This window comes from Salmo trutta, chromosome 1 (genome assembly GCF_901001165.1).
Source record: "Salmo trutta chromosome 1, fSalTru1.1, whole genome shotgun sequence".
NCBI lineage: Eukaryota > Metazoa > Chordata > Actinopteri > Salmoniformes > Salmonidae > Salmo > Salmo trutta.
Window position 1 is genome coordinate 42,368,648 of NC_042957.1, and position 13,638 is coordinate 42,382,285.

The 13,638-nt window shown below is 42.1% G+C and overlaps 1 protein-coding gene and 1 long non-coding RNA gene across 3 annotated transcripts; both read right to left on the reverse strand.

Moving 5' to 3' along the window:
* Positions 1-482: 482 nt before the first annotated feature.
* LOC115196309 (uncharacterized) lies at positions 483-2,549 on the reverse strand. The gene is made up of 6 exons (XR_003878832.1): positions 2,364-2,549; positions 2,131-2,190; positions 1,841-1,908; positions 1,579-1,645; positions 1,215-1,387; positions 483-856 (listed from the first exon to the last, which is right to left on the reverse strand). It is a non-coding gene; the product is annotated as an uncharacterized LOC115196309 (long non-coding RNA).
* A 1,434-nt stretch (positions 2,550-3,983) lies between these two features.
* Positions 3,984-13,094, reverse strand: tmem150b (transmembrane protein 150B). Of its 2 annotated transcripts, XM_029756987.1 has the most exons (8): positions 12,335-13,091; positions 12,067-12,135; positions 11,449-11,532; positions 9,652-9,711; positions 7,897-7,964; positions 7,639-7,766; positions 6,838-7,015; positions 3,984-4,943 (listed from the first exon to the last, which is right to left on the reverse strand). In XM_029756987.1, the coding sequence occupies exons 3-8, from the start codon at positions 11,511-11,513 to the stop codon at positions 4,747-4,749; spliced, it is 696 nt and encodes a 231-aa protein (XP_029612847.1). In that variant the 5' UTR covers positions 11,514-11,532; positions 12,067-12,135; positions 12,335-13,091; the 3' UTR covers positions 3,984-4,746. The 2 variants fall into 2 exon arrangements, with proteins under 2 accessions (XP_029612847.1, XP_029612856.1); XM_029756996.1 differs by lacking the exon at positions 9,652-9,711 and having other exon boundaries at positions 12,335-13,094.
* Between the last annotated feature and the right edge of the window lie 544 nt (positions 13,095-13,638).

Here is a 13,638-nt window from a genome sequence, read left to right on the forward strand (position 1 = left end):
AGAATGACATTTTCCCATCAGTATGATAACGCATTGTAGCTCCATGGTGCTCCATAGTGCAGCGCCTCCGGTGGCCATGTCTGTCCCTACAGGGCTGACAGAGAACATCTATGGAGTGGAGTAGAAAGAGCTAAACTAACATTAGACGAGGAGGTGCAACCTAAAATCATGAGAGCATTTGAAGGGGATATGCGCAACTCTTTCTCACATTTAAAAGCGTTGTGTTTCATTAGCTATTCGAAATAGCTCACAGAATATATTGTACCCACAGAAGTAAGTTGTGTGTTGTGTGTATGTTGAGTGGCATAGTCGGAGAGCGTCTCTCTCACCCTACAGATTCCTGTAACAGTGAAAGCAATACCATGAGACAACCTACAGAGAGAGGAAACATAGCAACCACCACTGCTGTAGTCAAAAGATGAACAAAGATCAGAAAAATCTCATCTATATTTCCCGTAAACTCAACAGAAACCAAACAGAGGTTTAGCTGAGGCGATGCCGCATCAAAATGAGTAGTATTTTATTAAATAAAAAGAGTAGCAGTTTATTCAACAATAGGTTTAAAATATGTACACTTATGTAGAGCTTCATCAGTCAGAGCTGAATGTTCAATTATTATATCATTATTACATTACTGTTCTGTTTGCTGTACTATTGTACATTAGGGTCCCATTATGATCCCATGCTCTGTATCTTGCTGAGGCCTTGGTTCTGCACGGTGAGCTGGTGACAGTCGATATGACGGAACTCAGATGCAAAGAGGCCAACTAGGAACAAAGAAGCACATCCCCGAGAACCCACTCAGAAATGGACGCAATTGAGCAGTAGCCCATTTCAAAGAGTAGACCTATGTTCACTGAGGAGGAAAGGGTAGTCAAGGACCACAACCCAAACAGGTGACAATGTTTAAAATATAGTCGTTTGTAGGGAGGACATACAGTTTATTATATTATTTTTTACATGCAATGTTTTCACTGTATATTCAGATAAAGAAGCATGATTTAGGATTTTTTTTTTAAAATTTTAAAATAATTTACAGTTAGCTATGTTGATCCTAGATTGTCATTTAGTTGTGTTGACCCTGGATCATCATTAAGCTGTGTTGATCCTGGATCACCATTCAGCTGGGTTGATCTTGGATCATCGAGCACTCCCCTTGTGCTCTCCCCTCTTTCTGATTTATCTCAGCTGATAGATCTGATGTTAAAGGATACTGGTGATGACCAAGATGGTGCAGATGCTACAGAGGGCAGCTCTGAGAGGCCCCACTCAGCAACGGTCTTTAGAGGTCTGGACTTTATAGGTGAGCCACACCTGCAACCAGAAGTAGGCTCACAAAGAAGGCCAGAAAAGCCCCGAACACATGGATGCCAAACAACACAGATTGCTGAAAGAAATGGATGGAGAGAGAAATGGTGGTGAGAGGGAAAGAGCCAGGCAGGATATTGTCAACCATATTTCAGGATATATCAATATGTCATCTTTTTAAGGGAACATGCTAGGATTTGGGGCGATATTGGGATTCGTATGAAGATAATACTGGAATTATAGTATCCTATTGTAATCGTAAAGTGATACCCGGAAGCTGCCGAAGATGGAGATGCCCAGAGATGAGACGACCTGCTGAAACCGGATCAACACAGGACTGACAGAGATATGGAGAGGAAGAGAGAGGGAGAGGAAGAGAGAGAGAGAGAGAGAGAAAAGAGAAAGAGGGGTGTAGAGGAGGGTAGAGTGGGGAGGATAGAAGGGAGAAGAAGGTTGAGGTTACATACGACAGACAAGAAAGAATAATAAAGTGGTATGAACCAACGTGTAGGTGCTGAATAAATTCACTTACTCAAGACAGCACAGATGTTGAGGACCTGGTAAAAGATACAGCTCTGTGGATCATAGGTGTCACATTCACTGGAAGACAAATTCACATTTTAATTATTTACAAATCTGGAAACGACTTGGTAATGAAATGTTGACTTTAAAACAATGAGCCACACACGTGTGTATATGGTATTGTGGCATGTTTTGTTAGTGTTTATACCAGTTTAACTGTGGTAGTGCCTCTATTGACATAGTCCAAATACACAGTGGAATTCGGGGTAAACCCTTTACAGTGACCAGCGTCACTCTTACCTGATGTAAGGGAATCTCGCTGTGATATTAACAGTCTCATTTGATACAACGATACCAAACCTGGGAAGAACAAGTACTGTCGTTAGTATATCAATACTTCAGTGATTTTCTGTTTGTTATTTGCACTGATAGTACGTTTCTTATCACCACCTCATTGTACCGTAGCATAAGACCACACTATAATTCTATCTAGAGAAGTAGCTGGAGAGGAGACCAGTCTGTTAGATACTTACACCACCCATATTCCCTCAGTGCCAAACACCGTCAAGCAGATTGGAAGCAACGCCCAGATTATTGTTTACTTACCCACCTGGGAAAGATGAAACGAGACAACTGAGACACCCAGATACACTTTAGACCAATTTCAATAAAAAGGGACAAAGGTCCTCAACTAAAGAACTCAGGAATTCATAAAAACATATTACCCCAGGACACTTCAAATGGTGACTATCCCAGAAAAAGAAACACAGATGTCTGCAATGATCTTTGAGGTTTATTGACGGGACAAACAAACCGTCTTACAATCAGGCATGTCAGACACCTGCCTCAGAGCCTTAGACAGGAAACTGTCAGAGGCACCTATAACCTGGTAACGGAGTGTCCCAAGAATAGTCAAACAAAACTAAGGTTAATCATTGTATGTTGAAGTGAGTATAGGCTTGATGGTGCCACCATGTGGTAGAATTGATTAAGTGCAGTACAGCACCTTTGCATCACCCTCACACACAGATTCCTGTAACAGTGAAAGCAATACTATGTGACAACCAACAGAGGAACGAAACACAGCATCCATCACTGCAGCAGTCAAAACATTGAAGACAAATTCTCCCCTTTCAACAGAAACAAAGATGTAGGCTCTAGGTGAATAGATCCTGCAGACTACTTACTCCGAAGCATATATATAATATAATATATAATATATATAATACAGGTCAAGACCTGTATTTTCTGCAATAACGCTCAGGGTTGACTGAGACGAAGCAAATCTTGACCTGTATTTTCTGCAATAACGCTCAGGGTTGACTGAGCCGAAGCAAATCTTGACCTGTATTTTCTGCAATAACGCTCAGGGTTGACTGAGACGAAGCAAATCTTGACCTGTATTTTCTGAAATAACGCTCAGGGTTGACTGAGACATCATGTAGCATGCGGTCTTTCTAATGCAGTGTGAAACAGTCAGTCTTCACCTTCAGCTCGATAGCCTGGCTAAATGGACTGACAAAACAGAGCCTGAAAAAACTGCAGTGTTCTCCTTGGCAGGCAGTCAATCAGTCTGTGCGGCTGCAACGACGGAGGACTGGCTGTGTTCAGGAGGGTGCAATGTTAAAAAACGTTCAGATAGAAATCGGTTATGTAGAACAGCTATACTTATGTCACATAGAATTGGGTGTCATGCCACGTCTATAAATTGTATTTATATCTGCAACGTTCTTAATGGGTAGTTCTGAAGAAAATGAAGGGCAGCACAGCTGATGACAGCCACCCCCTGCAAACAGCACTCACCTAGAGTAAATCAGGAAGGGGTGAGTTTCCCCAAAGGTATTCTTTATGTTTTTTGAAAACATACACCCAAGGCTGCTTGCCCTAAAGGCTTGGACACATAGTGCTAATATGCCTATTTAATCAGAAACACTTACAGTAGCACTGAAAACAGATTTGGTACTATATATCAACAATATGGACCTTTGCACTGCACATTGTTTAAATGTTTGTAAAAATACATCCGATATAACTGCTGTTTTAAAATGTTTTTAAATTATGTTTTAAATGTGCTTGCTCTGAGAAAACAAATGTCATGTTCTATTTTTTTGACGTGACAGACACTGATGGAAGGCTCAATATTCTCTGTACAGTATGTTTAAAGTAAAATTTTATTTAACGTCAGCAAAATTAAAAACACTTACAGTTACGTAAACCCTCATCAGACACTTATGTAAACCCTCATGACTTGAAAAAGTAGCCATTCCTGTATCATATCTTCTTCTACATAAACAGTGTAGAGATGTTTACCGTGTTCATGTCTTGATGTGCCAATTTAAATCATTTCTGTTGGTACAAAAATAAAACCAAAGGGGAGAAAATCTTAGATCTGCTTGACTGAATAACATTACAAGACGACAATTAGATTTGTGATACAAAAATCATTATCTGAAAGCCACGCCCCTAATAGGCCACGCCTCATTAAAATAACCTGGATTACATAAAAAAAAGACCCAGCTGCTGGGTCAGCCCAACTGACGGTTAAAAAAACTACCAATGGTTAAATTAACCCATGTTTGGGTATTCCAAACAACCCAACATGTTGGGTTATTCACGCAACCCAACTAGCTGGGTCAAAATAACCCAGTGTGTGTCTTTAGATGTTAAGCTATGAACAGTGTATCAATGCATGGTCATTGTCACGGTCTCATTTTTATTTATTTTTTAACCTTTATTTAAGTAGGCAAGTCAGTTAAGAACAAATTCTTATTTTCAATGACGGCCTAGGAACAGTGGGTTGTTCAGGGGCAGAACGACAGATTTTTATTACCTTGTCAGCTCGGGGATTCGATTTTGCAACCTTGCGGTTACTAGTCCAACGCTCTAACCACTAGGCTACCTACCTAATTGGCTTTACTATGAAACATCATTCATTCTGACCACTCCGTTGATGCTCTGTGTCTTCAGACGTTGTTTCTGCACGGTGAGCTGGTGGAAGTCGATGTGACGGAACTCGGACCCAAAGAGGCCAAAAAGGACAAAGAAGGACATGACCAAGGCCCACTCACAAATGGCCGCTCCAGATTTGTAGCCGGTATTATGAAGTATAGCCACTGGGGAGGGAAAGGCCAGTCAAGGAGCAACAACACAAGCAGATGACCTGTCAATGTCTAAACTATACAGTTGGTATATCATTCCCAGCTAAGTGTAGTGTACACCTCTGTTCTGCCAGTCTGGCCAGGGAATATACACTACAGTCATAGCCTCCATTGTTTTTGTGTCATATTTTCACTGGTATTCAAGTTGATATAAACACTGTTTAGCATGCATCAACAGTGAGTAATAGATGCTTTATATACTGCTCAAAAAAATAAAGGGAACACTTAAACAACACATCCTAGATCTGAATGAAATAAATAATCTTATTAAATACTTTTTTCTTTACATAGTTGAATGTGCTGACAACAAAATCACACAAAAATAATCAATGGAAATCCAATTTATCAAGCCATGGAGGTCTGGATTTGGAGTCACACTCAAAATTAAAGTGGAAAACCACACTACAGGCTGATCCAACTTTGATGTAATGTCCTTAAAACAAGTCAAAATGAGGCTCAGTAGTGTGTGTGGCCTCCACGTGCCTGTTTGACCTCCCTCCAACACCTGGGCATGCTCTTGATGAGGTGGCGGATGGTCTCCTGAGGGATCTCCTCCCAGACCTGGACTAAAGCATCTGCCAACTCCTGGACAGTCTGTGGTGCAACGTGGCGTTGGTGGATGGAGCGAGACATGATGTTCCAGATGTGCTCAATTGGATTCAGGTCTGGGGAACGGGCGGGCCAGTCCATAGCATTAATGCCTTCCTCTTGCAGGAACTGCTGACACACTCCAGCCACATGAGGTCTAGCATTGTCTTGCATTAGGAGGAACCCAGGGCCAACCGCACCAGCATATGGTCTCACAAGGGGTCTGAGGATCTCATCTCGGTACCTAATAGCAGTCAGGCTACCTCTGGCGAGCACATGGAGGGCTGTGCGGCCCCCCAAAGAAATGCCACCCAACACCATGACTGACCCAGCACCAAACTGGTCATGCTGGAGGATGTTGCAGGCAGCAGAACGTTCTCCACGGCGTCTCCAGACTGTCACGTCTGTCACATGTGCTCAGTGTGAACCTGCTTTCATCTGTGAAGAGCACAGTGGCGAATTTGCCAATCTTGGTGTTCTCTGGCAAATGCCAAACGTCCTGCACGGTGTTGGGCTGTAAGCACAACCCCCACCTGTGGACGTCGGGCCCTCATACCACCCTCATGGAGTCTGTTTCTGACCGTTTGAGCAGACACGTGCACATTTGTGGCCTGCTGGAGGTCATTTTGCAGGGCTCTGGCAGTGCTCCTCCTGCTCCTCCTTGCACAAAGGCGGAGGTAGCGGTCCTGCTGCTGGGTTGTTGCCCTCCTACGGCCTACTCCACGTCTCCTGATGTACTGGCCTGTCTCCTGGTAGCGCCTCCATGCTCTGGACACTACGCTGTACACTACGCTGACAGACACAGCAAACCTTCTTGCCACAGCTCGCATTGATGTGCCATCCTGGCTGAGCTGCACTACCCAAGCCACTTGTGTGGGTTGTAGAATCTGTCTCATGCTACCACTAGAGTGAAAGCACCGCCAGCATTCAAAAATGACCAAAACATCAGCCAGGAAGCATAGGAACTGAGAAGTGGTCTGTGGTCCCCACCTGCAGAACCACTCCTTTATTGGGGGTGTCTTGCTAATTGCCTATAATTTCCACCTGTTGTCTATTCCAGTTGCACAACAGCATGTGAACTTTATTGTCAATCAGTGTTGCTTCCTAAGTGGACAGTTTGATTTCACAGAAGTGTGATTGACTTGGAGTTACATTGTGTTGTTTAAGTGTTCCCTTTATTTTTTTGAGCAGTGTATATTCCTACATGAAGAGACATTCTCTGAGAATGGAGAGCGCCCCAGTGTTATATCTGTAAGGATACTGGTGATGACCAGGACGGTGCAGATGCTACAGAATGTAGCTCGAAGAGGTCCAACCCAGTGACGGTCTTTAAAGGGATGGGCTTTGTAGCAGAGCCACACCTGCAGCCAGAAGTAGGCCAGGCCCACGAAGAACGCCAAGAACGCTCCCAACAAGTGGATCCCCATCACTACAGATTGCTGAAAGAGAGTGATGAAGAGAGGGATGGGAGAGAAGATGGAATGAAGGAGATATTGTCAGCAATTATCAGGGTATAACAATATGTCAACTTTCTATGTGTACATGCAAGGGGTAGAGGATATTTAAGCAATAAGGCCCAAGGAGGTGTGGCCAATATACCACAGTTAAGGGCTGTTCTTAAACATGACGCAACGCAGAGTGCCTGGACACAGCCCTTAGCCGTGATGTATTGGCATTATAACACAAACCCCCAAGGTGCCTTATTGCTATTAAGGTGGCTTGCGAAAGTATTCACCCCCTTGGCATTTTTCCTATTTTGTTGCCTTACAACCTGGAATTAAAATGGATATTTGGGGGGTTTGTATAATTTGATTTACACAACATGCCTAGGCACTGTATAAACTGGTTACCAACGTAATTAGAGCAGTAAAAATTAATGTTTTTTTCGTACCTGTGGAATACGGTCTGATATACCATGGATGTCAGCCAATCAGCATTCAGGGCTCGAACCACCCAGTTTATAATAGGACTTGTATCACAATAATACAGAGATATTATAATAGTATTGCGATAACTGCCTTCATCACAATAGTTTACACTGAACTGAGATTCTAAACGATACCTGGAAGTTTCCGATGATGGAGATGCCCACACAGGAGATGAAGCCCAGTACGATACTGGCGATGTTCACCTTGCTGTTCTGACCATAGTCCCTGACCTGCTGAAACCGGATCACCACAACCCACAGGGCTGACACAGAGAGAGAAGGGGTTATTAAGTGTGTGTGTGTGTGTGTGTGTGTGTGTGTGTGTGTGTGTGTGTGTGTGTGTGTGCGTGCGTGCGTGCGTGCGTGCGTGCGTGCGTGCATCTACTCACTTACCCAAGACAGCACAGACGTTGCAGATCTGAGCAAAGATGCAGCTCTGTGGATTATAGGTGCCACATTCACTGTGGAACACAAATTCACATTTCAATTCTCTACGATTAGAAACACATCAGACGTAACAACCTCATAATGTGTATTGGTTAATTTAACAATACAAACCTTATTGTTTCCCCTCTCATACTTTATGTAAAAAATGTATCTTAGTTTAGGATGATTTGAAGCAAAAAAACATTTAAAAAAATGATAGTGTAACTCAATGAAGTTGCTTATACATGATTTGGACATGAAGCGCGAAAAAGTTAATATAAGTGCCATTGACATGCAGAGAGGTAAACACAACCAAAGCATGGATTGCTGTCATACCTTGTCCATAGAAAACCAATGTAATTTTGTAATTTGGGTGAACTTTAATGCTCCATGCTAGCTATCGGCATGCCGCCACGGGTCCTCTCCAAATATTACCACTGCACCATTGAGTACGTCCTGACGGGTTGCATCTGGGCCTGGGACTGTGTGGGTGTGTGCATGTGTGGTAAGGTGTGGAGAATCAGATCAGGTGGTCAGTCCAGTTCAAATGTTCAGCAGTCTGATGGCATGTGGATAGAAACTGTCTCTGAGCCTGTTGGTATCAGACCTCATGCTCCGATACCGTCTTCCGTCCACGACTGCGAGGCCCTCCAGTGGGTGGTGAAGACGCCCCAGTACATCACTGAGACCGTGCTCCCACCTATCCAGGACATCTACTCAAAACGGTTTCTGTGGAAGGCCGTAGCATCATCAAGGACCCCACACACGAGCTGTTCAATCCCTTACCGTCGGGAAGACAGTATCGGAGCATGAGGTCTGATACCAACAGGGTCAGAGACAGTTTCTATCCACAAGCTATCAGACTAAAAAACACTTGAACTGGACTGACCACCTGCTCTGATTCTCCACACCGTAGAACACACACACAACAGCTGCTGCTACCAGACTCTTCCTATACTGCTCAATTTATACAAATGCACCCCTCCCCCCTTCCCCAATACACGTGTAAATATTGGACTATAAACTGTGCTTTCCTGTACTACACTTACCCTGAGTGTACAAAACATTAGGAACACCTGCTCTTTCCATGACATAGACTAACCAGGTGAACTTATGATCCCTTATTGATGTCACCTTTTAAATCCACTTCAATCAGTATAGATGGTGAGGAGACAGGTTAAAGATGGATTTTTAAGCCTTGAGACATGGATTGTGTATGTGTGCCAATGGGCAAGACAAAATATTTAAGTGCCTTTGAAAGGGGTATGGTAGTACGTGCCAGGCTCAGCAATTTGAGTGTTTCAAGAACTGCAAGGCTGGTGGGTTTTTCACACTCAACAGTTTCCTGTGTATCAAGAATGGTCCACCACCCAAAAGATATCCAGCCAACTTGACTCAATCCGACAAATTGAGTCTGTTCTGTGTATGCTAAAATGTTTATTTTATTAATTTACTTTTTATTATTTTATTTATATTTTATTATTTCTTATTGTTGTTGCGTTGTCGAGAAGGAACCTGCAAGTATGTTTTTAATTGGACGATGTATACCATGCGTATCTGTTACATACGACTAATACAATTTGAATAATGTTATAACCTTAATATTAAAGTTATATAGTGTTGATTCCTCAATGATTCCCTTTTCATTTTGATCCATGCCATTGGGAATATTTAAGGAGTACTGTGAGACTGACTTGATTGAAAGACCATTGCGATTCCTACCTGATGTAAGGGAATCTATCTGTGATGTTAACAGTCTCATTCGATACAGCGATACCAAACCTGGCAAGAACAAGAACTGTAGTTAGTATTTGAATGCCTTCGGAAAGTATTCAGACCCCTTGACTTTTTCCCCATTTTGGTAGGTTACAGCCTTATTCTAAAATGTATTAAATAGGTTTTTTCATCATCAATCTACACACAATACCCCAAAATGACAAAGCAAAAACAAGAATCTTTTTTTTTTTTTTGCTACTTTCAACAACAAAAATACGGAAATATTACATTTACATAAGTATTCAGACCCTTTACTCAGTACTTAGATGAAGCACCTTTGGCAGTGATTACAGCCTCAACTCTTCTTGGGTATGACGCTATAAGCTTGGCACACCTGTATTTAGGGAGTTTCTCCCATTCTTCTATGCAGATCGTCTCAAGCTCTGTCAGGTTGGATAGGGAGCGTCACTGCACAGCTATTTTCAGGTCTCTCCAGAGATGTTTGATTGGGTTCAAGTCTGGGCTCTGGCTGGGCCACTCAAGGACATTCAGAGACTTGTCCCTAAACCACACCTGCGTTGTCTTGGCTGTGTGCTTAGGGTCGTTGTCCTATTGGAAGGTGAACCTTTGCCCCAGACTGAGGTCCTGAGCACTCTGGAGCAGGTTTTCATCAAGAATCTCTCTGTACTTTGCAAAGTTCATCTTTCCCTCGATCCTGACTAGTCTCCCAGTCCCTGCTGCTGGAAAACATCCACACAGCATGATGCTGCCAGGTTTCCTCCAGAAGTGACAATTGGCATTCAGGACAAAGACTTCAATCTTGTTTCTCATGGTCAGAGTCTTTAGGCTGTCATGTGCCTTTTACTGAGGAATGGCTTCCGTCTGGCCATTCTACCATAAAGGACTGATTGGTGGAGTGCTGCAGAGATGGTTATCCTTCTGGAAGGTTCACCCATCTCCACAGAGGAACTCTAGAGATCTGTCAAAGTGACCATTGGGTTCTTGGTCACCTCGCTGACCAAGGCCCTTCTCCCCCGATTGCTCAGTTTTCCCAGGCGACCAGCTCTATGCAGAGTCTTGGTGGTTACAAACTTCTTCCATTTAAGAATGATGGAGTCCACTGTGTTCTTGGGGACCTTCAATGCTGCAGAGATTTTTTGGTACCCTTCCCTAGAGCTGTTCCTCAACACAATCCTGTTCCAGAACTCTATGGACAATTCCTTCGACCTCATGGCTTGGTTTTTGCTCTGACATGCATTGTCAACTGTGGGACCTCATATAGACAGGTGTGTGCCAAATCATGTCCAATCAATTGAATTTACCACAGGTGGCCTCCAATCAAGTTGTAGAAACATCAAGGATTATCAATGGAAACAGGATGCACCTGAGTTCAATTTCAAGTTTCATAGCATTGGGGGTTTACTTTGTCATCACGGGGTATAATGTGTAGATTGCTGAGGATTTTAGTATAAAAAAAAAACATATATTTTAGAACAAGGCTGTAACATTACAAATTTTGGAAAAGTCAAGGGGTCTGAATACTTTCCGAAGGCACCATGCATCTTCCAGACCAAACCCTGTGGAGGGTGACGGAGGCAATCATTTGATGTTTGTTTTTATTCTTGCACTGAGCACAAGTGTTCGATGTTTGTTACTTCTACTGAAAGCAAGTAAACATGAACATTTTCCTCATCATCATGGCCATATCATTGTAGCATAAGAGACCACAGTATTCTTCTGCCTACCACTAATAAAGAAGTAGCTGAAGAGGAGAGCACACATGGACGTCAGATAAATACTTACACCACCCATATGCCCACAGTGCCAAACACCGCCAAGCAGATCGGAAGCAGTGCCCAGAGCCACATAATGGTACACTAAGGTCACCTGGGAAAGACACAATTACTCCTTTGTAGTTTCTTTGAATGCCATGTAGTATCCTGACCTGAGTTTAAATACATGTGTATTTAATTATTTTTTATTTAAAATATTATTTTCTGTGTATTTTGAATCTATTGTCAAATCATTTCATATAAAGAGCAAATTCATTATTTTAAATACTCCTAGGAACTGGGTTCAAATGCATTGGAGTATTTAGTTTTATTTGAGCATTTTCAAATACATGCCAATACTTTCCAAGTATACTTCCAAATATATTCTAATATTCAACTTGTTGTATTTTCAAACATCTTAACACTTAATTTGAAATGGATGTGAACGTAATTGAAATAGTATTTCAACCCAGGTCACGTAACATTAGTATCGGTTGATCATCTGTTCATACACATCTTACAGGATCAAAGCTGATGAGTTTTTTTATTCAACTTGGCAAGTCAGTTAAGAACAAATTCTTATTTTCAATGACGGCCTAGGAACAGTGGATTAACTGCCTTGTTCAGGGGCAGAACGACAGATTTTTACCTTGTCAGCTCGGGGATTCGCTCTAGCAACCTTTCGGTTACTGGCCCAATGCTCTTAACCCTAGGCTACCTACCGCAATAACGACAAAAGACACAATTTGCACAAATAAAGATACATTGACGAGTTTCACGTTACAAGTTAATGTCACACACAGGTACAGTGAAATACCTTTCCTGCGAGCTCTATGACAATATGTCATAGTAACATACAAGAGAGGAATATTCAAGCCAGAGAAAGAGAAGTTTAGTAAAAAGTGGTACAAACTCACAAGAGGTTTTCTTGTATGTACAGTTGGGAGGGAAAGCTGACAAGCTCCTGATTTTTTCGCCTCTAACTCAATTCGAAATGCCTCTCCCCCTTGGCCTTCACTGTCAAATATACCGTAATAACACCAGTAGAAAGTTATTTCTCATTCGCTTTACCAGAGAGTAGGTTGTATGGTACATGTATTACGTTGGGTCAGGGCTGGATTAAGAAATATGCCCCGGGGCTTAGATATTTTATATTATTATAATGGCTATAATGAAGATTGGTACGAGAATGACAGTATTGATTGAGGTGTGAAAATGTGACCCGACAGCGTTTTGATTAATTCAAATAAAGTTGCCACGAATCACCATGAATAAAAAGGGTAATGACATAGCTCATGTTTGAGCATCGGATCATGCCCAAGTGAGTGGAACTGGGGAATTTGGGTTTAGACACATACGCGAGTTTCCTTGGTAATACTGTACTTGATGGGATTTTTTCTGTTCATGTGTGTCGTGTATATCTGTAGATAAAAAAAAAAAAAACATTGTGCAGGAAACGGCAAAGGTGCCCGAGGAAGAGCTCCGGGCCTGTCTACAGTATCTGACTGACACTTCTCCCTCCCTGTACCATTAACACTCCCTCCACTACCACTGCCTCAACCCACTGTCAGCAGTGGAACACCATCACTTGCCACTGCCAGAACCCTAAATGTATTATTTTTAAAGCGTATTTGAAATTATCTTTGTAATGAAAAGCGCTATATACAATAAACCTATTCTTTTTAAATTGTGTAACTATTCTACTTAAAATAATCATTTTTTAAAGTACATTTAAGAAGGGGTTTGCTATGCAAGACATTACGGTAACAACGTGGCCAACAATTTTTTTATTTACAACTACTTGCTTGCCAGTAACATACTGTACAAGCTGTGGGCTTCCTCTGCACACCTCGTTCTCGCACACCCCACATTACCCTTTTCTTCCCATTTCAGGTACCTATTTTCTAAATATAAACTCTGTCATACATAATTCATATTGTACATCCACAAACATAGTGAAACCAAAGTATATCAAACACAGGACTTGATATAGTCTTCTTTCTCTCCAGACTGAAAGCTGTAACAGGGCGTCTGCTGTTGAGTATTAGATCATTCAAATACAAAGCAATAAATGAGTGTAATAATGGTTCCACTGAACCAACATTATCAACTTCCTATGATAACACTCTTGGTAATAAAGACTGGTAGGACAAAGGACCTTTGACACCAACCATTTGAAGAGGAAGCTGGGTCCTTTAGTCTAAAAGGTTTACTGTGCCTC

What these genes read in the sequence shown, in the direction of transcription:
- tmem150b (XM_029756987.1), bottom strand. Translation starts at nt 11,513, where the DNA reads ATGTGGCTCTGGGCACTGCTTCCGATCTGCTTGGCGGTGTTTGGCACT. An exon ending in CAACGTCTGTGCTGTCTTGG is followed by an intron (nt 7,767 to 7,896) that starts GTAAGTGAGTAG and finishes TCTCTGTGTCAG; the next exon opens with CCCTGTGGGTTGTGGTGATC. An exon ending in CACCGTCCTGGTCATCACCA is followed by an intron (nt 4,944 to 6,837) that starts GTATCCTTACAG and finishes TTCCCTCCCCAG; the next exon opens with TGGCTATACTTCATAATACC.